Source organism: Petromyzon marinus, unplaced genomic scaffold (assembly GCF_048934315.1).
Source record: "Petromyzon marinus isolate PM22_M1 ecotype Great Lakes invasive population unplaced genomic scaffold, UKy_Petmar_22M1.pri1.0 PM_Scaffold_201, whole genome shotgun sequence".
NCBI lineage: Eukaryota > Metazoa > Chordata > Hyperoartia > Petromyzontiformes > Petromyzontidae > Petromyzon > Petromyzon marinus.
This window is the reverse complement of record NW_027423171.1, coordinates 84,350-112,145: the sequence shown is the minus strand read 5'-3', so window position 1 is coordinate 112,145 and position 27,796 is coordinate 84,350. Positions and strand designations below refer to the sequence as shown.

Here is a 27,796-nt window from a genome sequence, read left to right as displayed (position 1 = left end):
ATATAGGGCAGTCTGTGCACAAACGCCACCCTCCCTCAGCATTTCGCTTGGGAGATCATCTCTACCTGGTGCCTTTCCTGGTCTCAGACTCCGGATCGCCTTCAGTACTTCCTCAAAAGATGGCACCTCAGCCAGCCACTCGCAGGGGGTGACTTCTTCCAATATTTGAGGCACTGCAGCCTCAGCAGGGTTATCCCCACTTTGTGCCACGATGTTTTCCTGGCTGAGGGATTTCCCGTCCCCCAGGACCTCACAGAAATGCTCAGCAAATCTGCAAACCTGTTCCTGGGGGTCAGAGATTGGATCACTGTTTTTTCCTCCTCACAGAATCCATCCTGGGTTTAACCAGGCTGGATTGTGTGAGGAGCTCACAAATCCTTGAAAGATCTGGACACGGTCCCATCGGTGAGCTCCTCCGGCAGGCAAGGCTGCGTTGGCTGGGTCATGTAACCCGCATGCCCAGCCTCCGCATGCCGAAACAGCTTTTGTTCGGCCGGATTGAGGGGGCTAAACGGGCGCGGCACGGGCTAGAGAAGAGATGGAGTAAAGTGGTACAGGAGGACGTGGTGCTTAGTAGACTTGCCGATGACTGGTACCAGCAGTGTCAAGATCGGCGTCTGTGGAGAAGGCTTGTGAAGGACGCTACTGGGCAGTTGGAGGTAGTCGCCCTCCAACAACAACGGAGGGCGGAGGAGCGACGCTCACAACAACGAGCGGAGCGCCGGGTGGCTAAAACACAGCAGGTTGGCACAGTAGGGGGCACAGGTGGTGCATCAGCCAGTCATCTCAGTCAGTTGACCCGTGGCACCTGGGTCTGCCCCGTGACCTCCTGCCAGCGGGCGTTCGACACTTCACGTGGCCTCAAAGTGCACATGGCCTGTCACAAGCGTCGTGGTGACGTCACCGCCACTTAGTGGCGAATGGCGGTTGTTGTTGTTGCGTGTGTGTGTGTATATATATCTGCGTGTGTGTATATCTGCGTGTGTGTGTGTTTATCTGCGTGTGTGTGTGTTTATCTACGTGTGTGTGTATATCTGCGTGTGTGTGTGTATATCTGCGTGTGTGTGTGTATATCTGCGTGTGTGTATATCTGCGTGTGTGTGTATATCTGCGTGTGTGTGTATATCTGCGTGTGTGTGTGTATATCTGCGTGTGTGTGTGTATATCTGCGTGTGTGTGTGTATATCTGCGTGTGTGTGTGTATATCTGCGTGTGTGTGTATATCTGCGTGGGTGTGTGTGTATATCTGCGTGTGTGTGTGTGTGTATATCTGCGTGTGTGTGTGTATATCTGCGTGTGTGTGTGTATATATATCTGCGTGTGTGTGTGTATATATCTGCGTGTGTGTGTGTATATATCTGCGTGTGTGTGTATATATCTGCGTGTGTGTGTGTGTATCTGCGTGTGTGTGTATATCTGCGTGTGTGTGTGTATATCTGCGTGTGTGTGTATATCTGCGTGTGTGTGTGTATATCTGTGTGTGTATATATCTGCGTGTGTGTGTGTGTGTATATATCTGCGTGTGTGTGTGTGTGTATCTGCGTGTGTGTGTATATCTGCGTGTGTGTGTGTGTATATATCTGCGTGTGTGTGTGTGTATCTGCGTGTGTGTGTATATCTGCGTGTGTGTGTATATCTGCATGTGTGTGTGTATATTTGCGTGTGTGTGTGTATATCTGCGTGTGTGTGTGTGTGTATATCTGCGTGTGTGTGTATATTTGCGTGTGTGTGTGTATATCTGCGTGTGTGTGTATCTGCGTGTGTGTGTATATCTGCGTGTGTGTGTGTATATCTGCGTGTGTGTGTGTGTGTATTTGCGTGTGTGTGTGTATATCTGCGTGTGTGTGTGTGTGTATATCTGCGTGTGTGCGTGGCGTTTGCGAGTGCTTCAGTTTGACGTGGACAAGGAGGCTGGCGACCGCCAGATCTACCACCGCTACTGCATGGAGCGCGCGGCCATGCACTGTGCCCACACCTTCACCACCGTGTCGCAGATCACCGGAGTGGAGGCACAGCACCTGCTCAAGAGGAAACCCGGTGGGTGGCTGGCTGGCTGGGTGCTGGGGTGGGTGGTGGGGTGGGTGGGTAGTGGGGTGGGTGGTGGGGTTGGTGGGTGGTGGGGTGGGTGGTGGGTGGTGGGGTTGGTGGGTGGTGGGGTTGGTGGGTGGTGGGGTGGGTGGGTGGTGGGGTTGGTGGGTGGTGGGGTTGGTGGTGGGGTGGGTGGTGGTGTGAGTGGACCGGACCTCTGGGCCAGAGTAAGACGACTCGGGGAGACCTAGAGACACGGTCTCCCTGAGTCTCACTCTGACCCAGAGACACGGTCTCCCTGAGTCTCACTGTGACCCAGAGACACGGTCTCCCTGAGTCTCACTCTTAGCCAGAGACACGGTCTCCCTGAGTCTCAATCTGACCCAGAGAGACGGTCTCCCTGAGTCTCACTCTGACCCAGAGACACGGTCTCCCTGAGTCTCACTCTGAGCCAGAGACACGGTCTCCCTGAGTCTCACTCTGACCCAGAGACACGGTCTCCCTGAGTCTCACTCTGACCCAGAGACACGGTCTCCCTGAGTCTCACTCTGAGCCAGAGACACGGTCTCCCTGAGTCTCACTCTGACCCAGAGACACGGTCTCCCTGAGTCTCAATCTGACCCAGAGACACGGTCCCCCTGAGTCTCACTCTGACCCAGAGACACGGTCCCCCTGAGTCTCAATCTGACCCAGAGACACGGTCTCCCTGAGTCTCACTCTTAGCCAGAGACACGGTCTCCCTGAGTCTCACTCTGACCCAGAGACACGGTCTCCCTGAGTCTCACTTTGACCCAGAGACACGGTCTCCCTGAGTCTCACTCTGACCCAGAGACACGGTCTCCCTGAGTCTCACTCTGAGCCAGAGACACGGTCTCCCTGAGTCTCACTCTGAGCCAGAGACACGGTCTCCCTGAGTCTCACTTTGACCCAGAGACACGGTCTCCCTGAGTCTCACTCTGACCCAGAGACACGGTCTCCCTGAGTCTCACTTTGACCCAGAGACACGGTCTCCCTGAGTCTCAATCTGACCCAGAGACACGGTCTCCCTGAGTCTCACTTTGACCCAGAGACACGGTCTCCCTGAGTCTCACTCTGACCCAGAGACACGGTCTCCCTGAGTCTCACTCTGAGCCAGAGACACGGTCTCCCTGAGTCTCACTTTGACCCAGAGACACCGTCTCCCTGAGTCTCACTCTGACCCAGAGACACGGTCTCCCTGAGTCTCACTCTGACCCAGAGACCCGGTCTCCCTGAGGCTCACTCTGACCCAGAGACACGGTCTCCCTGAGTCTCACTCTGAGCCAGAGACACGGTCTCCCTGAGTCTCACTCTGAGCCAGAGACACGGTCTCCCTGAGTCTCACTCTGAGTCTCACTCTGACCCTGAGTCTCACTCTGAGTCTCACTCTGACCCTGAGTCTCACTCTGAGTCTCACTCTGAGTCTCACTGAGTCTCACTCTGAGTCTCACTGAGTATCACACTGAGTCTCACTCTGAGTCTCACTGAGTCTCACTCTGAGTCTCACTGAGTCTCACTGAGTCTCACTCTGAGTCTCACTCTGAGTCTCACTGAGTCTCACTGAGTCTCACTCTGAGTCTCACTGAGTCTCACTCTGAGTCTCACTCTGAGTCTCACTCTGAGTCTCACACTGAGTCTCACTCTGAGTCTTTCTGAGTCTCACTCTGAGTCTCACACTGAGTCTCACTCTGAGTCTCACTCTGAGTCTCACACTGAGTATCACTCTGAGTCTCATTCTGAGTCTCACTCTGACCCTGAGTCTCACTCTGAGTCTCACTGAGTCTCACTCTGAGTCTCACTGAGTCTCACTCTGAGTCTCACTCTGAGTCTCACTGAGTCTCACTCTGAGTCTCACTGAGTCTCACTCTGAGTCTCACTCTGAGTCTCACTCTGAGTCTCACTCTGAGTCTCACTCTGAGTCTCACACTGAGTCTCACTCTGAGTCTTTCTGAGTCTCACTCTGAGTCTCACACTGAGTCTCACTCTGAGTCTCACTCTGAGTCTCACACTGAGTATCACTCTGAGTCTCATTCTGAGTCTCACTCTGACCCTGAGTCTCACTCTGAGTCTCACTCTGAGTCTCACTGAGTCTCACTGAGTCTCACTCTGAGTCTCACTGAGTCTCACTCTGAGTCTCACTCTGAGTCTCACTGAGTCTCACTCTGAGTCTCACTGAGTCTCACACTGAGTCTCACACTGAGTCTCACTCTGAGTCTCACTCTGAGTCTCACTGAGTCTCACTGAGTCTCACTGAGTCTCACTCTGAGTCAGGAGTCTCACTCTGAGTCTCACTGAGTCTCACTCTGAGCCAGGAGACTCACCCTGACTCTGAGCCTGAGCCAGGAGCACGCTGTGTATATCCCCACAAGTTCAACTTCTGTTGCACCACCGTAAGCAGCCGGCGGCGTTCATCGGCGCGGAGGAGGAGGAGCGGGGGAAGAACAAAAACGAGAAACGCTCAAATCACTCCGACAGAAATGAGACCTCCATGCAGGTGATGATTGCGCCGTCGATTCAATGTAATTGGCCGTGACCGTGAGAATCACCGCCCCCTCTCTTACCCCCCCCCACTCCACCCCAGACATCATCACCCCCAACGGCCTCAACCTCAAGCGGTTCTCGGCCATGCACGAATTCCAGAATCTGCACGCACAGAGCAAGGCTCGCATCAACGAGTTCATCCGCGGGCACTTCTACGGGTGAGCGTCACTCACCAAGCTGAGTCACTCACGTGCTGAGTCACTCGCCTGCTCAGTCACTCACGTGCTGAGTCACTCGCCTGCTCAGTCACTCGCCTGCTCAGTCACTCACCTGCTGAGTCACTCACCTGCTGAGTCACTCGCCTGCTCAGTCACTCACCAGCTCAGTCACTCACGTGCTGAGTCACTCGCCTGCTCAGTCACTCGCTGCTCAGTCACTCACCTGCTCAGTCACTCGCCTGCTCAGTCACTCGCCTGCTGAGTCACTCACGTGCTGAGTCACTCACCAGCTCAGTCACTCACCTGCTGAGTCACTCACCAGCTGAGTCACTCGCCTGCTCAGTCACTCGCCTGCTCAGTCACTCACCTGCTGAGTCACCAGCTCAGTCACTCACTTGCTCAGTCACTCACCTGCTCAGTCACTCGCCTGCTCAGTCACTCGCCAGCTCAGTCACTCGCCTGCTCAGTCACTCACGTGCTGAGTCACTCGCCTGCTGAGTCACTCGCCAGCTCAGTCACTCACCTGCTGAGTCACTCGCCTGCTGAGTCACTCACCAGCTCAGTCACTCGCCTGCTGAGTCACTCACCTGCTCAGTCACTCACCTGCTGAGTCATTCACCAGCTCAGTCACTCGCCTGATGAGTCACTCACCTGCTCAATCACTCACCAGCTCAGTCACTCACCTGCTCAGTCACTCACCAGCTCAGTCACTCGCCTGCTCAGTCACTCGCCTGCTCAGTCACTCACCAGCTCAGTCACTCACCTGCTCAGTCACTCGCCTGCTCAGTCACTCACCTGCTCAGTCACTCACCTGCTGAGTCACTCACCAGCTCAGTCACTCACCTGCTGAGTCACTCACCTGCTCAGTCACTCAGCTGCTCAGTCACTCACCTGCTCAGTCACTCGCCTGCTCAGTCACTCACCTGCTGAGTCACTCACCTGCTGAGTCACTCACCAGCTCAGTCACTCACCTGCTCAGTCACTCACCAGCTCAGTCACTCACCTGCTCACTCACTCACCTGCTCAGTCACTCGCCAGCTCAGTCACTCGGCAGCTCAGTCACTCACCAGCTCAGTCACTCACCTGCTCAGTCACTCGCCAGCTCAGTCACTCGGCAGCTCAGTCACTCACCAGCTCAGTCACTCACCTGCTGAGTCACTCACCTGCTGAGTCACTCACCTGCTCAGTCACTCACCAGCTCAGTCACTCACCAGCTCAGTCACTCGCCTGCTGAGTCACTCACCAGCTCAGTCACTCGCCTGCTGAGTCACTCACCTGCTCAGTCACTCACCTGCTGAGTCACTCACCTGCTCAGTCACTCGCCTGCTGAGTCACTCACCAGCTCAGTCACTCGCCTGCTCAGTCACTCACCTGCTCAGTCAATCACCTGCTGAGTCACTCACCTGCTCAGTCACTCACCTGCTCAGTCACTCACCTGCTCAGTCACTCGACTGCTCAGTCACTCACCTGTTCAGTCACTCACCAGCTCAGTCACTCGCCTGCTCAGTCACTCACCAGCTCAGTCACTCACCAGCTCAGTCACTCGCCTGCTCAGTCACTCACCAGCTCAGTCACTCGCCTGCTCAGTCACTCACCTGCTGAGTCACTCACCTGCTCAGTCACTCACCAGCTCAGTCACTGGCCAGCTCAGTCACTCACCTGCTGAGTCACTCACCTGCTCAGTCACTCGCCTGCTGAGTCACTCGCCTGCTCAGTCACTCGCCAGCTCAGTCACTCACCTGCTGAGTCACCCGCCTGCTCAGTCACTCACCTGCTCAGTCACTCACCAGCTCAGTCACTCACCAGCTCAGTCACTCGCCTGCTGAGTCACTCACCAGCTCAGTCACTCGCCTGCTGAGTCACTCACCTGCTCAGTCACTCACCTGCTGAGTCACTCACCTGCTCAGTCACTCGCCTGCTGAGTCACTCACCAGCTCAGTCACTCGCCTGCTCAGTCACTCACCTGCTCAGTCAATCACCTGCTGAGTCACTCACCTGCTCAGTCACTCACCTGCTCAGTCACTCACCTGCTCAGTCACTCGACTGCTCAGTCACTCACCTGTTCAGTCACTCACCAGCTCAGTCACTCGCCTGCTCAGTCACTCACCAGCTCAGTCACTCACCAGCTCAGTCACTCGCCTGCTCAGTCACTCACCAGCTCAGTCACTCGCCTGCTCAGTCACTCACCTGCTGAGTCACTCACCTGCTCAGTCACTCACCAGCTCAGTCACTGGCCAGCTCAGTCACTCACCTGCTGAGTCACTCACCTGCTCAGTCACTCGCCTGCTGAGTCACTCGCCTGCTCAGTCACTCGCCAGCTCAGTCACTCACCTGCTGAGTCACCCGCCTGCTCAGTCACTCGCCTGCTCAGTCACTCACCAGATCAGTCACTCACCTGCTGAGTCACTCGGCAGCTCAGTCACTCGCCAGCTCAGTCACTCACCAGCTCAGTCACTCACCAGCTCAGTCACTCGCCTGCTCAGTCACTCACCTGCTCAGTCACTCGGCAGCTCAGTCACTCACCTGCTGAGTCACTCGGCAGCTCAGTCACTTGCCTGCTCAGTCACTCGCCTGCTCAGTCACTCGCCTGCTCAGTCACTCGCCTGCTCAGTCACTCGCCTGCTGAGTCACTCGCCTGCTCAGTCACTCGCCTGCTCAGTCACTCACCAGCTCAGTCACTCGCCTGCTGAGTCACTCACCTGCTCAGTCACTCACCTGCTCAGTCACTCACCTGCTGAGTCACTCGCCTGCTCAGTCACTCACCTGCTGAGCCACTCACCTGCTCAGTCACTCACCTGCTGAGTCACTCGCCTGCTCAGTCACTCACCTGCTGAGCCACTCACCTGCTGAGTCACTCGCCTGCTCAGTCACTCACCTGCTGAGCCACTCACCTGTTCAGTCACTCGCCTGCTCAGTCACTCACCTGCTGAGTCACTCGCCTGCTCAGTCACTCACCTGCTGAGCCACTCACCTGCTCAGTCACTCACCTGCTGAGTCACTCGCCTGCTCAGTCACTCACCTGCTGAGCCACTCACCTGCTGAGTCACTCGCCTGCTCAGTCACTCACCTGCTGAGCCACTCACCTGTTCAGTCACTCGCCTGCTCAGTCACTCACCTGCTGAGTCACTCGCCTGCTCAGTCACTCACCAGCTCAGTCACTCACCTGCTCAGTCACTCGCCAGCTCAGTCACTTGCCTGCTCAGTCACTCACCAGCTCAGTCACTTGGCAGCTCAGTCACTCGCCAGCTCAGTCACTCACCAGCTCAGTCACTCACCTGCTGAGGCACTCGCCTGCTCAGTCACTCGCCTGCTCAGTCACTCACCTGCTGAGTCACTCACCAGCTCAGTCACTCACCTGCTCAGTCACTCGCCAGCTCAGTCACTCACCTGCTGAGTCACCCGCCTGCTCAGTCACTCGCCTGCTCAGTCACTCACCAGCTCAGTCACTCGCCTGCTCAGTCACTCACCAGCTCAGTCACTCACCTGCTCAGTCACTCGCCTGCTCAGTCACTCACCAGCTCAGTCACTCGGCAGCTCAGTCACTCGCCTGCTGAGTCACTCACCTGCTGAGTCACTCGGCAGCTCAGTCACTCGCCTGCTCAGTCACTCACCTGCTCAGTCACTCGGCAGCTCAGTCACTCACCTGCTCAGTCACTTACCAGCTCAGTCACTCGCCTGCTCAGTCACTCGCCTGCTGAGTCACTCGCCTGCTCAGTCACTCGCCTGCTCAGTCACTCGCCTGCTCAGTCACTCGCCTGCTGAGTCACTCGCCTGCTGAGTCACTCGCCTGCTCAGTCACTTGCCTGCTCAGTCACTCGCCTGCTGAGTCACTCGCCTGCTCAGTCACTCGGCTGCTCAGTCACTCGCCTGCTCAGTCACTCGCCTGCTCAGTCACTCGCCTGCTCAGTCACTCGCCTGCTCAGTCACTCACCAGCTCAGTCACTCGCCTGCTGAGTCACTCGCCTGCTCAGTCACTCGCCTGCTCAGTCACTCACCTGCTGAGTCACTCACCAGCTCAGTCACTCACCTGCTGAGTCATTCACCTGCTCAGTCACTCAGCTGCTCAGTGACTCACCTGCTCAGTCACTCGCCTGCTCAGTCACTCACCTGTTGAGTCACTCACCTGCTGAGTCACTCACCAGCTTATTCACTCACCTGCTCAGTCACTCACCAGCTCAGTCACTCACCTGCTCACTCACTCACCTGCTCAGTCACTCGCCAGCTCAGTCACTCGGCAGTTCAGTCACTCACCAGCTCAGTCACTCACCTGCTCACTCACTCGCCAGCTCAGTCACTCGGCAGCTCAGTCACTCACGAGCTCAGTCACTCACCTGCTGAGTCACTCGCCAGCTCAGTCACTCACCTGCTGAGTCACTCACCTGCTCAGTCACTCACCAGCTCAGTCACTCACCTGCTGAGTCACTCGCCAGCTCAGTCACTCGCCTGCTCAGTCACTCACCAGCTCAGTCACTCACCTGCTGAGTCACTCGCCTGCTCAGTCACTCACCAGCTCAGTCACTCACCTGCTCAGTCACTCACCTGCTCAGTCACTCGCCTGCTCAGTCACTCACCTGCTCAGTCACTCGCCAGCTCAGTCACTCACCTGCTCAGTCACTCGCCTGCTCAGTCACTCGCCTGCTGAGTCACTCGCCTGCTCAGTCACTCACCTGCTCAGTCACTCGCCTGCTCAGTCACTCACCTGCTGAGTCACTCGCCTGCTCAGTCACTCACCAGCTCAGTCACTCGCCTGCTCAGTCACTCACCAGCTCAGTCACTCACCTGCTGAGTCACTCACCTGCTCAGTCACTCGCCTGCTGAGTCACTCACCAGCTCAGTCACTCGCCTGCTCAGTCACTCACCTGCTGAGTCACTCATCTGCTCAGTCACTCACCAGCTCAGTCACTCGCCAGCTCAGTCACTCACCTGCTGAGTCACTCACCAGCTCAGTCACTCGCCAGCTCAGTCACTCACCTGCTGAGTCACCCGCCTGCTCAGTCACTCGCCTGCTCAGTCACTCGCCTGCTCAGTCACTCACCTGCTGAGTCACTCACCAGCTCAGTCACTCACCAGCTCAGTCACTCGGCAGCTGAGTCACTCACCTGCTGAGTCACTCGGCAGCTCAGTCATTCGCCTGCTCAGTCACTCACCTGCTCAGTCACTCGGCAGCTCAGTCACTCACCTGCTGAGTCACTCGGCAGCTCAGTCACTCGCCTGCTGAGTCACTCGCCTGCTCAGTCACTCGCCTGCTCAGTCACTCGCCTGCTCAGTCACTCGCCTGCTGAGTCACTCGCCTGCTCAGTCACTCGCCTGCTCAGTCACTCACCAGCTCAGTCACTCGCCTGCTGAGTCACTCACCTGCTCAGTCACTCACCTGCTCAGTCACTCACCTGCTCAGTCACTCGCCTGCTCAGTCACTCACCTGCTGAGTCACTCACCTGCTGAGTCACTCACCAGCTCAGTCACTCACCTGCTCAGTCACTCACCAGCTCAGTCACTCACCTGCTCACTCGCTCACCTGCTCAGTCACTCGCCAGCTCAGTCACTCGGCAGTTCAGTCACTCACCAGCTCAGTCACTCACCTGCTCACTCACTCACCAGCTCAGTCACTCGGCAGCTCAGTCACTCACGAGCTCAGTCACTCACCTGCTGAGTCACTCACCTGCTCAGTCACTCACCTGCTCAGTCACTCACCAGCTCAGTCACTCACCAGCTCAGTCACTCACCAGCTCAGTCACTCACCTGCTGAGTCACTCGCCTGCTCAGTCACTCACCAGCTCAGTCACTCACGTGCTGAGTCACTCGCCTGCTGAGTCACTCACCAGCTCAGTCACTCGCCAGCTCAGTCACTCACCTGCTCAGTCACTCACCTGCTGAGTCACTCGCCTGCTCAGTCACTCACCAGCTCAGTCACTCGCCAGCTCAGTCACTCACCTGCTCAGTCACTCGCCTGCTCAGTCACTCGCCTGCTGAGTCACTCGCCTGCTCAGTCACTCACCTGCTCAGTCACTCGCCTGCTCAGTCACTCACCTGCTGAGTCACTCGCCTGCTCAGTCACTCACCAGCTCAGTCACTCGCCTGCTCAGTCACTCACCAGCTCAGTCACTCACCTGCTGAGTCACTCACCTGCTCAGTCACTCGCCTGCTGAGTCACTCACCAGCTCAGTCACTTGCCTGCTCAGTCACTCACCTGCTGAGTCACTCATCTGCTCAGTCACTCACCAGCTCAGTCACTCGCCAGCTCAGTCACTCACCTGCTGAGTCACTCACCTGCTCAGTCACTCACCAGCTCAGTCACTCGCCAGCTCAGTCACTCACCTGCTGAGTCACCCGCCTGCTCAGTCACTCGCCTGCTCAGTCACTCGCCTGCTCAGTCACTCACCTGCTGAGTCACTCACCAGCTCAGTCACTCACCAGCTCAGTCACTCGGCAGCTGAGTCACTCACCTGCTGAGTCACTCGGCAGCTCAGTCACTCGCCTGCTCAGTCACTCACCTGCTCAGTCACTCGGCAGCTCAGTCACTCACCTGCTGAGTCACTCGGCAGCTCAGTCACTCGCCTGCTGAATCACTCGCCTGCTCAGTCACTCGCCTTCTCAGTCACTCGCCTGCTCAGTCACTCGCCTGCTGAGTCACTCGCCTGGTCAGTCACTCGCCTGCTCAGTTACTCACCAGCTCAGTCACTCGCCTGCTGAGTCACTCACCTGCTCAGTCACTCACCTGCTCAGTCACTCACCTGCTCAGTCACCCACCAGCTCAGTCACTCGCCTGCTCAGTCACTCACCTGCTGAGTCACTCGCCTCCTCAGTCACTTGCCTGCTGAGCCACTCACCTGCTCAGTCACTCGCCTGCTCAGTCACTCACCTGCTGAGTCACTCGCCTGCTCAGTCACTCACCAGCTCAGTCACTCACCTGCTCAGTCACTCGCCAGCTCAGTCACTCGCCTGCTCAGTCACTCACCAGCTCAATCACTCGGCAGCTCAGTCACTCGCCAGCTCAGTCACTCACCAGCTCAGTCACTCACCTGCTGAGGCACTCGCCTGCTCAGTCACTCGCCTGCTCAGTCACTCACCTGCTGAGTCACTCACCAGCTCAGTCACTCACCAGCTCAGTCACTCGCCTGCTCAGTCACTCACCTGCTCAGTCACTCACCTGCTGAGTCACTCACCTGCTCAGTCACTCACCAGCTGAGTCACTCACCTGCTGAGTCACTCACCTTCTCAGTCACTCACCAGCTGAGTCACTCGCCTGCTGAGTGACTCGTCTGCTCAGTCACTCACCTGCTCAGTCACTCACCTGCTCAGTCACTCGCCTGCTCAGTCACTCACCTGCTCAGTCTCTCACCTGCTCAGTCACTCACCTGCTGAGTCACTCGCCTGCTGAGTCACTCGCCTGCTGAGTCACTCGCCTGCTGAGTCACTCGCGTGCTGAGTCACTCACCAGCTCAGTCACTCGCCAGCTCAGTCACTCACCTGCTGAGTCACTCGCGTGCTGAGTCACTCACCAGCTCAGTCACCCGCCTGCTCAGTCACTCGCCTGCTCAGTCACTCGCGTGCTGAGTCACTCACCTGCTGAGTCACTCATCTGCTCAGTCACTCACCAGCTCAGTCACTCGCCAGCTCAGTCACTCACCTGCTGAGTCACTCACCTGCTCAGTCACTCACCAGCTCAGTCACTCACCTGCTGAGTCACCCGCCTGCTCAGTCACTCGCCTGCTCAGTCACTCGCCTGCTCAGTCAATCACCTGCTGAGTCACTCACCAGCTCAGTCACTCACCAGCTCAGTCACTCGGCAGCTGAGTCACTCACCTGCTGAGTCACTCGGCAGCTCAGTCACTCACCTGCTGAGTCACTCGCCTGCTCAGTCACTCACCAGCTCAGTCACTCACCTGCTCAGTCACTCGCCAGCTCAGTCACTCGCCTGCTCAGTCACTCACCAGCTCAATCACTCGGCAGCTCAGTCACTCGCCAGCTCAGTCACTCACCAGCTCAGTCACTCACCTGCTGAGGCACTCGCCTGCTCAGTCACTCGCCTGCTCAGTCACTCACCTGCTGAGTCACTCACCAGCTCAGTCACTCACCAGCTCAGTCACTCGCCTGCTCAGTCACTCACCTGCTCAGTCACTCACCTGCTGAGTCACTCACCTGCTCAGTCACTCACCAGCTGAGTCACTCACCTGCTGAGTCACTCACCTGCTCAGTCACTCACCAGCTGAGTCACTCGCCTGCTGAGTCACTCGTCTGCTCAGTCACTCACCTGCTCAGTCACTCACCTGCTCAGTCACTCGCCTGCTGAGTCACTCACCAGCTCAGTCACTCGCCAGCTCAGTCACTCACCTGCTCAGTGACTCACCTGCTGAGTCACTCGCCTGCTCAGTCACTCACCAGCTCATTCACTCGCCAGCTCAGTCACTCACCTGCTCAGTCACTCGCCTGCTCAGTCACTCGCCTGCTGAGTCACTCGCCTGCTCAGTCACTCACCTGCTCAGTCACTCGCCTGCTCAGTCACTCACCTGCTGAGTCACTCGCCTGCTCAGTCACTCACCAGCTCAGTCACTCGCCTGCTCAGTCACTCACCAGCTCAGTCACTCACCTGCTGAGTCACTCACCTGCTCAGTCACTCGCCTGCTGAGTCACTCACCAGCTCAGTCACTCGCCTGCTCAGTCACTCACCTGCTGAGTCACTCATCTGCTCAGTCACTCACCAGCTCAGTCACTCGCCAGCTCAGTCACTCACCTGCTGAGTCACTCACCTGCTCAGTCACTCACCAGCTCAGTCACTCGCCAGCTCAGTCACTCACCTGCTGAGTCACCCGCCTGCTCAGTCACTCGCCTGCTCAGTCACTCGCCTGCTCAGTCACTCACCTGCTGAGTCACTCACCAACTCAGTCACTCACCAGCTCAGTCACTCGGCAGTTGAGTCACTCACCTGCTGAGTCACTCGGCAGCTCAAGTCACTCGCCTCCTCAGTCACTCACCTGCTCAGTCACTCGGCAGCTCAGTCACTCACCTGCTCAGTCACTCGGCAGCTCAGTCACTCGCCTGCTGAGTCACTCGCCTGCTCAGTCACTCGCCTTCTCAGTCACTCGCCTACTCAGTCACTCGCCTGCTGAGTCACTCGCCTGCTCAGTCACTCGCCTGCTCAGTTACTCACCAGCTCAGTCACTCGCCTGCTGAGTCACTCACCTGCTCAGTCACTCACCTGCTCAGTCACTCACCTGCTCAGTCACCCACCAGCTCAGTCACTCGCCTGCTCAGTCACTCACCTGCTGAGTCACTCGCCTGCTCAGTCACTCGCCTGCTGAGCCACTCACCTGCTCAGTCACTCGCCTGCTCAGTCACTCACCTGCTGAGTCACTCGCCTGCTCAGTCACTCACCAGCTCAGTCACTCACCTGCTCAGTCACTCGCCAGCTCAGTCACTCGCCTGCTCAGTCACTCACCAGCTCAATCACTCGGCAGCTCAGTCACTCGCCAGCTCAGTCACTCACCAGCTCAGTCACTCACCTGCTGAGGCACTCGCCTGCTCAGTCACTCGCCTGCTCAGTCACTCACCTGCTGAGTCACTCACCAGCTCAGTCACTCACCAGCTCAGTCACTCGGCAGCTGAGTCACTCACCTGCTGAGTCACTCGGCAGCTCAGTCACTCGCCTGCTCAGTCACTCACCTGCTCAGTCACTCGGCAGCTCAGTCACTCACCTGCTGAGTCACTCGGCAGCTCAGTCACTCGCCTGCTGAGTCACTCGCCTGCTCAGTCACTCGCCTTCTCAGTCACTCGCCTGCTCAGTCACTCGCCTGCTGAGTCACTCGCCTGCTCAGTCACTCGCCTGCTGAGTCACTCGCCTGCTCAGTCACTCGCCTGCTCAGTTACTCACCAGCTCAGTCACTCGCCTGCTGAGTCACTCACCTGTTCAGTCACTCACCTGCTCAGTCACTCACCTGCTCAGTCACCCACCAGCTCAGTCACTCGCCTGCTCAGTCACTCACCTGCTGAGTCACTCGCCTGCTCAGTCACTCGCCGGCTGAGCCACTCACCTGCTCAGTCACTCGCCTGCTCAGTCACTCACCTGCTGAGTCACTCGCCTGCTCAGTCACTCACCAGCTCAGTCACTCACCTGCTCAGTCACTCGCCAGCTCAGTCACTCGCCTGCTCAGTCACTCACCAGCTCAATCACTCGGCAGCTCAGTCACTCGCCAGCTCAGTCACTCACCAGCTCAGTCACTCACCTGCTGAGGCACTCGCCTGCTCAGTCACTCGCCTGCTCAGTCACTCACCTGCTGAGTCACTCACCAGCTCAGTCACTCACCAGCTCAGTCACTCGCCTGCTCAGTCACTCACCTGCTCAGTCACTCACCTGCTGAGTCACTCACCTGCTCAGTCACTCACCAGCTGAGTCACTCACCTGCTGAGTCACTCACCTGCTCAGTCACTCACCAGCTGAGTCACTCGCCTGCTGAGTCACTCGTCTGCTCAGTCACTCACCTGCTCAGTCACTCACCTGCTCAGTCACTCGCCTGCTCAGTCACTCACCTGCTCAGTCACTCACCTGCTCAGTCACTCACCTGCTGAGTCACTCGCCTGCTGAGTCACTCGCCTGCTGAGTCACTCGCCTGCTGAGTCACTCGCGTGCTGAGTCACTCACCAGCTCAGTCACTCGCCAGCTCAGTCACTCACCTGCTGAGTCACTCGCGTGCTGAGTCACTCACCAGCTCAGTCACCCGCCTGCTCAGTCACTCGCCTGCTCAGTCACTCGCGTGCTGAGTCACTCACCAGCTCAGTCACTCACCTGCTCAGTCACTCATCTGCTGAGTCACTCGCGTGCTGAGTCACTCACCAGCTCAGTCACTCGCCTGCTCAGTCACTCGCCTGCTCAGTCACTCGCCTGCTCAGTCACTCGCCTGCTCAGTCACTCGCCTGCTCAGTCACTCGCCTGCTCAGTCACTCGCCTGCTCAGTCACTCACCTGCTGAGTCACTCGCCTGCTCAGTCACTCACCTGCTCAGTCACTCGCCAGCTCAGTCACTCACCTGCTCAGTCACTCACCAGCTCAGTCACTCGCCTGCTCAGTCACTCACCAGCTCAGTCACTCACCTGCTCGCTCCCCTACCCCGACGGTGGTGGTGTAGCTGCGTGGTTGTAGTTGTGCGGTTATGATTGTGTAGCTGTGTGGTTGTGAAGCTGTGTGGTTGTGTAGTGGTTGTGGTGGTGGTGGTGTTGCTGTGTGGTTGTGTCGTGGTGCTGTGTGGTTGTGGTGGTGTTGTAGCTGTGTGGTGGTGCTGTAGCTGTGTGGTGGTGTTGTAGCTGTGTGGTTGTGGTGCTGTAGCTGTGTGGTGGTGTTGTAGCTGTGTGGTGGTGCTGTAGCTGTGTGGTGGTGTTGTAGCTGTGTGGTTGTGGTGCTGTAGCTGTGTGGTGGTGTTGTAGTTGTGTGGTGGTGTTGTAGCTGTGGTGTTGTAGCTGTGTGGTGGTGTTGTAGCTGTGTGGTGGTGTTGTAGATGTGTGGTTGTGGTGGTGTGTGGTTGTGTGGTTGTGGTAGTGTTATAGCTGTGTGGTGGTGCTGTAGCTGTGTGGTGGTGTTGTAGTTGTGTGGTTGTGGTGGTGTGTGGTAGTGTTGTAGCTGTGTGGTGGTGTGTGGTTGTGGTGGTGTTGTAGCTGTGTGGTGGTGCTGTGTGGTGGTGCTGTAGCTGTGTGGTGGTGTGTGGTTGTGTGGTTGTGGTGGTGCTGTAGCTGTGTGGTGGTGTTGTAGCTGTGTGGTTGGGTGGTTGTGGTGGTGTTGTAGCTGTGTGGTGGTGTGCGGTTGTGGTGGTGCTGTAGCTGTGTGGTGGTGCTGTGTGGTGGTGTTGTAGCTGTGTGGTGCTGTGTGGTGCTGTGTGGTGGTGCTGTGTGGTGGTGCTGTAGCTGTGTGGTGGTGCTGTGTGGTGGTGGTGTTGTAGCTGTGTGGTGGTGCTGTAGCTGTGTGGTGGTGCTGTGTGGTGGTGTTGTAGCTGTGTGGTGTTGTAGCTGTAGCTGTGTGGTGGTGTTGTAGCTGTAGCTGTGTGGTGGTGCTGTAGTTGTGTGGTAGTGTTGTAGCTGTGGTGCTGTAGCTGTGTGGTGGTGTGTGGTTGTGGTGGTGCTGTAGCTGTGTGGTGGTGCTGTAGCTGTGTGGTGGTGTGTGGTGGTGTTGTAGCTGAGTGGTTGTGGTGGTGTTGTAGCTGTGTGGTGGTGCTGTAGTTGTGTGGTGGTGCTGTGTGGTAGTGTTGTAGCTGTGTGGTGGTGCTGTAGCTGTGTGGTGGTGCTGTGTGGTAGTGTTGTAGCTGTGTGGTGGTGCTGTAGCTGTGTGGTAGTGTTGTAGCTGTGTGGTGGTGCTGTAGCTGTGTGGTTGTGGTGTTGTGTGGTTGTGGCTGTGCAGACACATGGACTTTAATCTAGAGAAGACTCTGTACTTCTTCATCGCGGGTCGCTACGAATTCTCTAACAAGGGAGCCGACCTCTTCATCGAATCTCTCGCTCGGCTTAACTACCTCCTCAAGGTCACCACCACCACCAACACTACCAACACCACTACCTCCTCAAGGTCACCACTACCACCACCACTACCACCACCACTACCACCACCACTACCTCCTCAAGGTCACCACTACCACCACCACTACCACTACCACCACCACTACCACCACCACTACCTCCTCAAGGTCACCACCACCACCACCACTACCACCACCACTACCACCACCACTACCTCCTCAAGGTCACCACCACCACTACCACCACCACTACCTCCTCAAGGTCACCACCACCACCACTACCTCCTCAAGGTCACCACCACCACCCCCACTACCACCACCACTACCTCCTCAAGGTCACCACCCCCACTACCACCACCACTACCTCCTCAAGGTCACCACCACCACTACCACCACCACTACCTCCTCAAGGTCACCACTACCACCACTACTACCAACACCACTACCTCCTCAAGGTCACCACTACCACCACCACTACCAACACCACTACCTCCTCAAGGTCACCACCACCACTACCACCACCACTACCTCCTCAAGGTCACCACTACCACCACTACTACCAACACCACTACCTCCTCAAGGTCACCACTACCACCACCACTACCAACACCACTACCTCCTCAAGGTCACCACCACTACTACCACCACCACTACTACCACCACCACTACTACTACCACCACTACCACCACCACTACCACCACTACCACCACCACTACCACCACTACCACCACCACTACCACCACTACCACCCCACTTTCTCCTCAAGGTCACCACTACCACCACCACTACCACCACCACTACCACCACCACTACCCCCTCAAGGTCACCACCACCACTACCACCACTACCACTACTACCACTACCACCACCACTACTACCACCACTACTACTACTACCACTACCACCACCACTACCACTGCTACTACTACCACTACTACCACCACTACCACCACCTTGCTCGGGATACACTGTTAGGACTGAAAATCCTACATCACCACAAATCACGGCCTTCAATATTGAAATCACAAAGCTAATCCATCGAGACGAAACAGAACGCTGGCACGAGTTTGTTGAATCTTTTGACCGTCGCCCAAAACTCAGAAAAAACTCTGGAAGACCACCGAAGCCTTAGACGGACACTCCAAACCACCACCCAAATTTCACGAATCACTTTCAACAACAAATCCATCATAAACAACAACAATAATAACTTTCGATTTAAAGCTTTCGTGACTGCAATGATTCATCTTCTTTGGTTCTTTCGGTAAAGTCACGTAGAATGAGAATAAAATCATAAATTGATAAAATAAAATAACACAATAATATTCTCACGACGTTTCGGCCACAACACAAGCGGCCTTCATCAGGTGAAGGGGACGAGACTGTCTGGTAGGACAGCGCTGGAGTGAAAGAGCCACGTTCAGATCACGGCCTTTTAAGCCTCAACTTTATTAAAAGTCCGAAACGTCGTGAGAATATCAGTGTTATTTTATTTTATCAATTTATTATTTTATTCTCATTCTACGTGACTTTACCGAAAGAACCAAAGAAGAACAATAATAACATCGCCAACAACTTCAACAAACTCTTCTCATCGGTCTCCCCACACTCTTCCAATAAATCCACCCGTCAAAAAAACTCCGTCAAATCAAGGAACTACCAATAAAACAACGCCCCCCTCCCCAATTTCGCCTTGAAGGAGGTGAAACTAGCCGTCAGAAAAGCCAAAAATGATTCCGCAGTTGGCCCCGATGGCATAGCGATGCCCCACCTCGAACACCTCGCCTCCACCGCTAGCGCCTCACCCCCAGTGCAACCTCATTCCGGCCATCTGGAAATCATCGGCAATCAATCCCACTTCCAAAAACCCCGGCAGAGACCTGAATCGAGCACCGCCCTACAGGCCGATGCCCATCAATCAAGATTCCCGAGGCCTTTGGTCCTTCCAGTCATCACCACCAAGTTACCTCCATCGACTCGCCAACACTGCTTTCGCCCGGCACACCCATCAACAACAACAGCTCTTGTCCACCTAACCACCCGAAAAAGCCCTCATCCCACACTATTGTCACTGCCCTTCACCTTACAAAAGGCTTTCTACACCCGGGGAGCGGAGCCAGGATTTCAGGCCCGGGGTGACGTTCGACAAATGTTAACTTCAGGAATGATTTAGAGAGAGTCAGGCTGTTGAACTGGACGCCATCGGTTGGCGGACACGCGCTCTGACAATATAGTAGTGTGTAGTAGTGTAGTGTATAGTAGTGTAGTGAATAGTGTAGTGTATAGTGTAGTGTATAGTGTAGTGTATAATGTAGTGTATAGTGTAGTGTATAGTGTAGTGTATAATGTAGTGTATAGTGTAGTGTATAGTGTAGTGTATAGTGTATAGTGTAGTGTATAGTGTAGTGTATAGTGTAGTGTATAATGTAGTGTATAGTGTAGTGTATAGTGTAGTGTATAGTGTAGTGTATAGTGTAGTGTATAGTGTAGTGTAGTAGTGTATAGTAGTGTAGTGAATAGTGTAGTGTATAGTGTAGTGTATAGTGTAGTGTATAGTGTAGTGTATAGTAGTGTAGTGAATAGTGTAGTGAATAGTGTAGTGTATAGTGTAGTGTATAGTGTAGTGTATAGTGTAGTGTATAGTAGTGTAGTGTATAGTATAGTGTAGTGTATAGTATAGTGTAGTGTATAGTAGTGTAGTGAATAGTGTAGTGTATAGTGTAGTGTATAGTGTAGTGTATAGTGTAGGGTATAGTAGTGTAGTGTATAGTAGTGTATAGTAGTGTAGTGTATAGTGTAGTGAATAGTGGTGTAGTGTAGAGTTTCGATTTAAATCTTTCGTGACTGCAACGATTCATCTTCTTTAGTTCTTTCGGTAAAGTCACCACCACGTAGAATGAGAATAAAATATCGATTTAAAGCTTTCGTGACTGCAATGATTCATCTTCTTTGGTTCTTTCGGTAAAGTCACCACCACGTGGAATGAGAATAAAATAATAAATTGATAAAATAAAATAACACAATAATATTCTCACGACGTTTCGGCCACAACACAAGCGGAAATAATCCGTTCCAGAGTATGAGAAATGATATTTTCAGATGGCACGTTGTACGTTAATGTGGCCGTATGAAATAATGTAGACACTACTTATTACTGAAAATGCATACGTGCATTAAAATAAATGCACGAATACATTTTAGTAAATTGAAATAAAAATACAATGTAGCTTGCTGAGAGGAGTTGATAGCCTACGGGGATGGTGGTGAGGAAGGGGAGGAGGAGCCGGAGGAGGGGGAGATGATATTTTTTGCAAGGAGAGTCCCCTTCCATTAAAACTTCAGGAAGCTGAAATTCTGTGGGGGGGGGGGGGGGAGGTGGGTTTTCTAATTTCTTTCTGTCTTTTTTTCTTGACTTGGACCGGGTTGAGGCTCACCAGGTTTGAGTTTGACTAAAAACCTGCCCATTGGAAGTTTGTTTTTGCCTTCTTCTAAGAATGTTCCTGAAGTGTGACACTGTCTGGTCATTCCACGCAACACTCTTACGGCTTGTTAGAGCCGTAACCGTGTTGTTGTGTGCGCGGGTACCGTGGACGGTGACTCATCCCGACCCATACAAGTTCTAGCAAACGCCTCGTACCCCAAGCAAGACGTCGTACCCCAAGACGTCGTACCCCAAGGCGTCGTACCCCAAGGCGTCGTACCCCAAGACGTCGTACCCCAAGACGTCGTACCCCAAGACGTCGTACCCCAAGCAAGACGTCGTACCCCAAGACGTCGTACCCCAAGGCGTCGTACCCCAAGACGTTGTACCCCAAGACGTCGTACCCCAAGACGTCGTACCCCAAGCAAGACGTCGTACCCCAAGCAAGACGTATCACATGACGTCGTACCCCAAGACGTCGTACCCCAAGACGTCGTACCCCAAGGCGTCGTACCCCAAGACGTCATACCCCAAGACGTCGTACCCCAAGCAAGACGTACCCCAAGACGTCGTACCCCAAGACGTCGTACCCCAAGACGTCGTACCCCAAGACGTCGTACCCCAAAACGTCGTACCCCAAGACGTCGTACCCAAGACGTCATACCCAAGACTTCGTACCCCAAGACGTCTTACCCCAAGACGTCGTACCCCAAGACGTCGTACCCAAGACGTCGTACCCCAAGACGTCGTACCCCAAAACGTCGTACCCAAGACGTCGTACCCCAAGGCGTCGTACCCCAAGACGTCGTACCCAAGACTTCGTACCCCAAGACGTCGTACCCAAGACGTCGTACCCAAGACGTCGTACCCCAAGACGTTGTACCCCAAGACGTCGTACCCCAAGCAAGACGTCGTACCCCAAGACGTCGTACCCCAAAACGTCGTACCCCAAGACGTACCCCAAGCAAGACGTCGTACCCCAAGACGTCGTACCCCAAGAAGTCGTACCCCAAGACGTCGTACCCCAAGCAAGACGTCGTACCCCAAGACGTCGTACCCAAGACGTCGTACCCCAAGACGTACCCCAAGCAAGGCGTCGTACCCCAAGACGTCGTACCCCAAGCAAGACGTCGTACCCCAAGACGTCGTACCCAAGACGTCGTACCCAAGACGTCATACCCAAGACTTCGTACGCCAAGACGTCTTACCCCAAGACGTCGTACCCCAAGACGTCGTACCCCAAGGCGTCGTACCCCAAGGCGTCGTACCCCAAGACGTCGTACCCCAAGGCGTCGTACCCCAAGACGTCGTACCCAAGACGTCGTACCCCAAGACGTCGTACCCCAAGACGTCGTACCCAAGACGTCGTACCCCAAGACGTCGTACCCAAGACGTCGTACCCCAAGGCGTCGTACCCCAAGACGTCGTACCCAAGACTTCGTACCCCAAGACGTCGTACCTCAAGACGTCGTACCCCAAGACGTCGTACCCCAAGCAAGACGTCATACCCCAAGCAAGACGTCGTACCCCAAGACGTCGTACCCAAGACTTCGTACCCCAAGACGTCGTACCCCAAGCAAGACGTCGTACCCCAAGACGTCGTACCCAAGACGTCGTACCCCAAGGCGTCGTACCCCAAGGCGTCGTACCCCAAGACGTCGTACCCAAGACGTCGTACCCAAGACTTCGTACCCCAAGACGTCTTACCCCAAGATGTCGTACCCCAAGACGTCGTACCCCAAGGCGTCGTACCCCAAGACGTCGTACCCAAGACGTCGTACCCAAGACGTCGTACCCCAAGGCGTCGTACCCCAAGACGTCGTACCCCAAGACGTCGTACCCAAGACGTCGTACCCAAGACTTCGTACCCCAAGACGTCTTACCCCAAGATGTCGTACCCCAAGACGTCGTACCCCAAGGCGTCGTACCCCAAGGCGTCGTACCCCAAGACGTCGTACCCCAAGGCGTCGTACCCCGAGACGTCGTACCCCGAGACGTTGTACCCCAAGGCGTCGTACCCAAGACGTCGTACCCCAAGACGTTGTACCCCAAGACGTTGTACCCCAAGGCGTCGTACCCCAAGACGTCGTACCCCAAGGCGTCGTACCCCAAGCAAGGCGTCGTACCCCAAGACGTCGTAACCCAAGAAGTCGTACCCCAAGACGTCGTACCCCAAGACGTCGTACCTCAACAAGACGTCGTACCCCAAGACGTCGTACCCCAAGAAGTCGTACCCCAAGACGTCGTACCCAAGACGTCGTACCCCAAGACGTCGTACCCCAAGACGTCGTAACCCAAGAAGTCGTACCCCAAGGCGTCATACCCCAAGACGTTGTACCCCAAGAAGTCGTACCCCAAGGCGTCGTACCCCAAGACGTCGTACCCCAAGACGTCGTACCCCAAGACGTCGTAACCCAAGACGTCGTGACTGTGTACCTGTGACTGTGTACCTGTGACTGTGTACTGTGGTGTGTGACTGTGTACCTGTGACTGTGTACCTGTGACTGTGTACCTGTGACTGTGTACCTGTGACTGTGTACTGTGGTGTGTGGCCGTGTATCGAAAACGGCTCAGCACTTTCCCAGTCGATGGATCGCTTCAACTCTCAACGTCCAAATCAACAATCGCCCCCTTTTCACGCCTGATCCGCATCCATCCAACTTACATCGTCGCAACGTCAAGATAAACGACCAGCGTGTCCTCCCACTAGCAACAACCCCCAACAATCCTGGCTGTGTGACCTTCGACGCCGTGTTCAGCTTCGCTCGGCACGGCAGAAACGTCCGTGCAGAAAGTTAACGAACGAAAAAAATTAAAATATGAAACGATAAAATTCTCGCGACGTTTCGACTGCAACACAAGAAGCAGCAATCATCATCAGGTGTGAAAAGCACGGCAAGAAAATTTGAAAAAAAGTGGCGGTTATTTTTAACGTCATTAAAAATTTGAAAAAAAGTGGCGGTTATTTTTAACGTCATTAAAAATTTGAAAAAAAGTGGCGGTTATTTTTAACGTTATTAAAAATTTGAAAAAAAGTGGCGGTTATTTTTAACATCATAAAAAATTTGAAAAAAAGTGGCGCTTAATTTTAACGTCATTAAAAATTTGAAAAAAGTGCCGGTTATTTTTAACGTCATTAAAACATAACCGCCACTTTTTTCAAATGTTCTTGCCGTGCTTTTCACACCTGATGATGATTGCTTCTTGTGTTGCAGTCGAAACGTCGTGAGAATTTTATTGTTTTATATTTTTATTATTTTATTGTTTCCCTTCTACGTGGTGGTTTTCACACCTGATGATGATTGCTTCTTGTGTTGCAGTCGAAACGTCGTGATAAATTTTATTGGTTTATATTTTTATTATTTTATTGTTTCTCTATCTACGTGGTGGTGACTTTACCGAAAGAACCAGCACTACTACCACCACTACCACCACTACTACCACCACTACCACCACTACCACTACTACTACCACTACTACTACCACCACTACTACCACTACTACTACCACCACTACTACCACTACTACCACCACTACCACCACTACTACCACTACTACCACCACTACCACCACTACTACCACTACTACCACCACTACCACCACCACTACCACTACTACCACCACTACCACCACTACTACCACCACTACCACCACTACCACCACTACTACCACCACTACCACCACTACCACTACTACCACCACTACTACCACCACTACTACTACCACTACTACTACCACTACTACTACCACCACTACTACCACCACTACTACCACTACTACCACCACTACCACTACTACCACCACTACTACCACCACTACCACCACTACCACCACTACTACCACTACTACCACCACCACTACCACCACTACTACCACCACTACTACCACCACTACCACCACTACTACTACTACCACTACTACCACTACTACCACCACTACTACCACCACTACTACTACCACCACTACTACCACCACTACTACCACCACTACCACTACTACTACCACCACTACTACCACCACTACCACTACTACTACCACTACTACTACCACCACTACTACCACCACTACTACCACCACTACTACCACTACTACTACCACTACTACCACCACTACCACTACTACTACCACCACTACTACCACTACTACCACCACTACTACTACCACCACTACTACCACCACTACTACTACCACTACTACTACCACCACTACCACCACTACTACCACCACTACCACCACTACCACCACTACTACCACTACTACTACCACTACTACCACAACTGCTACCACTACTACCACTACCACTACTACCACTACCACTACTACCACTACTACCACTACTACTACCACTACTACCACTACTACTACCACTACTACCACCACTAATACCACCACTACTACCACTACTACCACTAAACCGGAGCCAGAGTCATTGTGGTTATTGTTGTTGATGATGTTGTTGTTGATGTTGTTGTTGATGATGTTGTTGATGATGTTGTTGTGGTTGTTGTTCATGTTGTTGTTGATGATGTTGTTGTTGTTGATGATGTTGTTGTGGTTGTTGTTCATGTTGTTGTTGATGTTGTGGTGGTGATTGTTGATGGTGTGGTTGTTGTTGTTGGTGGTGCAGGTGAATCGCTGTGACGTCACGGTGGTGGTGTTCTTCATCATGCCTGCCAAGACCAACAACTTCAACGTGGAGACCCTCAAGGGGCAGGCGGTGCGGAAGCAGCTCTGGTGAGGGGGGGGGTGTAGCAGGGGGTGGTAGTGAGGGGGGGGGGGCACGGGGGGTGGGGGGGGGCATGGGGGGGGTGAGGGGGGGGTGGTGAGGGGGAGGGGCACGGGGGTGGTGGTGGTGGTGAGGGGCGCCGTCCTTGCTTGGCAGTGTTCACTCACGCGCTGTCCTTCTGGACAGTCGTGTCTCTTCACCTGAGCAAGGCTACTTGTGTTGTGGCAGAAACGTCGCGAGAAATTCAATTTTATTTTATTATGTTTAATTATTTTATTGTTTCTATCTATGCGGTGGTTACTTTACCGAAAGAACCAAGAATAACAATTTTATTGTTTTACAATAATTTTATTGTTTTACAATAATTTTATTGTTTTATATTTTTATTATTTTATTGTTTCCCTTCTACGTGGTGGTGACTTTACCGAAAGAACCAAAGAAGAACAATTTTATTGTTTTACAATAATTGTATTGTTTTATATTTTTATTATTGTATTGTTTCCCTATCTACGTGGTGGTGACTTTACCGAAAGAACCAAGAATATTAATCCCTGCAGTCACGAAAGCTTCACATCGAAAAAGATGAAAGTTATCGCGCTAACTCTGTGCCTCATCAAACAAAGCGCGGCCTCACCAAAACGTTTTTGGAGATCGCCGAAAATAAATCCATGAAAGCGACGTGTGACGGTGGTCTCGTGAGCTGTGATTTTAAATGTCGCAATGAACGATCTGCACGTAACACGTACGACCAAACTTTGCGGCCATAGCTGGCAGCCTGAGTCACTCCATAACGGCAGGAGAATCAAACATTTTTCAATGCACCTTTAAAGATCAGCGCACTGTAATCAAAACTCAAGCTCATGCTGAATGCGGCGGTCATCCGGAGCGATACGTTTCATTGCAGGCCACCCTGCATGGCAGTGGCAGCTAGCGGTGTACAGCTCCTCTAGAGCAGTTTTTCGAGTGAAGATCTCACAGGTATAGTGTGATCCAAGTTGCAGTTTATTGGCGAAAGCGTTCCAGACCCCGGGGGCATCAACAGCAAAGGCTCTTCCTCCGGTATTTGTACGGCAATAGGGAATGTGAAGCTGGTAAATGAGCGAAGACCTTAGGTCACATTGGTTCTTCGAAACAGTGAGGAGATCCAGCAGCAGGTAGTCTGCGGATTTCTTTGTAAGTACCTCGTGAATAAATAAGATCTGGTGCACAAGCCGTCGATCATTAAGAGATGTTAAGTTTGACCCAATGTAGAGATCGCAGTGGTGAGTCCTATATGGGAAGTTCAATGCAAATCTTAAGGCCGAGTGATAGATGAAATCAAGCTTCTTCAGTACAGTACTGGGGGCTGATTTATACACGATGTCACAATAATCAAGTAGAGGCAGTATGGTAGCTTTTATCAATTCAATGGTGAGGGGGAGGACGTGGAGCTGAGTGGACTTGCCGGCGGTGTCGAGATCGGCCTCTGTGGAGGAGGCTCGTGAAGGGCGCTGCTGCTGGACAGTGCCAGGCTAGGTGCACCGTGAGGCTGCTGGGCAGTTGGAGGCAGTCGCCCCTCCAGCGACAACAGCGGAGGGGCAGAGGAGCGACGCTGCTCACAACAACGAGCGGAGCGCCGGGCGGATAAAGCCGCAGAAAGTTGGCACAGTAGGGGAAACAGCTGCACCTAGCCTGGCACAGCAGTCAGCCCATGGCACCTGCTGGGTCTGTCACGTGACCTCCTCCTGCTGCACCTGGCCTGGCACAGCAGTACAACCCATGGCACCTGCTGGGTCTGTCCCGTGACCTCCTCCTGCACCTAGCCTGGCACAGCAGTACAACCCATGGCACCTGCTGGGTCTGTCCCGTGACCTCCTGCACCTAGCCTGGCACAGCAGTCAACCCATGGCACCTGCAGGGTCTGTCCAGTGACCACTTCCTCCTGCACCTAGCCTGGCACAACAGTCAACGGTTGTTTTTGATGTTGGCTGTTGTTGATGGCAGTTGTTGTTGTGGCTGTGATGGTTGTTGTTCACTAACCAGGGATACGGCTCACCTGGTGAAGGAGAAGTTTGGCAAGAAGCTGTACGAGTCGCTGCTCGCGTGAGTCCACAGAGACGCACACACACAGACACACACACACAGACACACACACAGACACACACAGACACACTCAGACACACACACACAGACACACACACACAGACACACAGACACACACACACAGACACACACACACACAGACACACACACACAGACACACACACACAGACACACAGACACACACACACACAGACACACACACACACACAGACACACACGCAGACACAGACACACACACGCAGACACAGACACACACACGCAGACACAGACACACACACAGACACACACACACAGAAACACAGACACACAGACACACACACACGCAGAC

At 54.1% G+C, this 27,796-nt stretch overlaps 1 protein-coding gene across 1 annotated transcript in view; it reads left to right on the top strand.

Annotated features, from left to right (window-relative positions):
- LOC142922901 (glycogen [starch] synthase, muscle-like) overlaps positions 1-27,796 on the top strand; it is a 92,369-nt gene that overhangs the window by 45,402 nt on the left and 19,171 nt on the right. Inside the window, exons 6-10 of the mRNA XM_076063844.1 lie at positions 1,893-2,037; positions 4,628-4,745; positions 17,124-17,244; positions 25,288-25,394; positions 27,409-27,468. Coding sequence (XP_075919959.1) covers positions 1,893-2,037; positions 4,628-4,745; positions 17,124-17,244; positions 25,288-25,394; positions 27,409-27,468 — 551 coding nt within the window. The remainder of the gene's footprint in view (positions 1-1,892; positions 2,038-4,627; positions 4,746-17,123; positions 17,245-25,287; positions 25,395-27,408; positions 27,469-27,796) is intronic.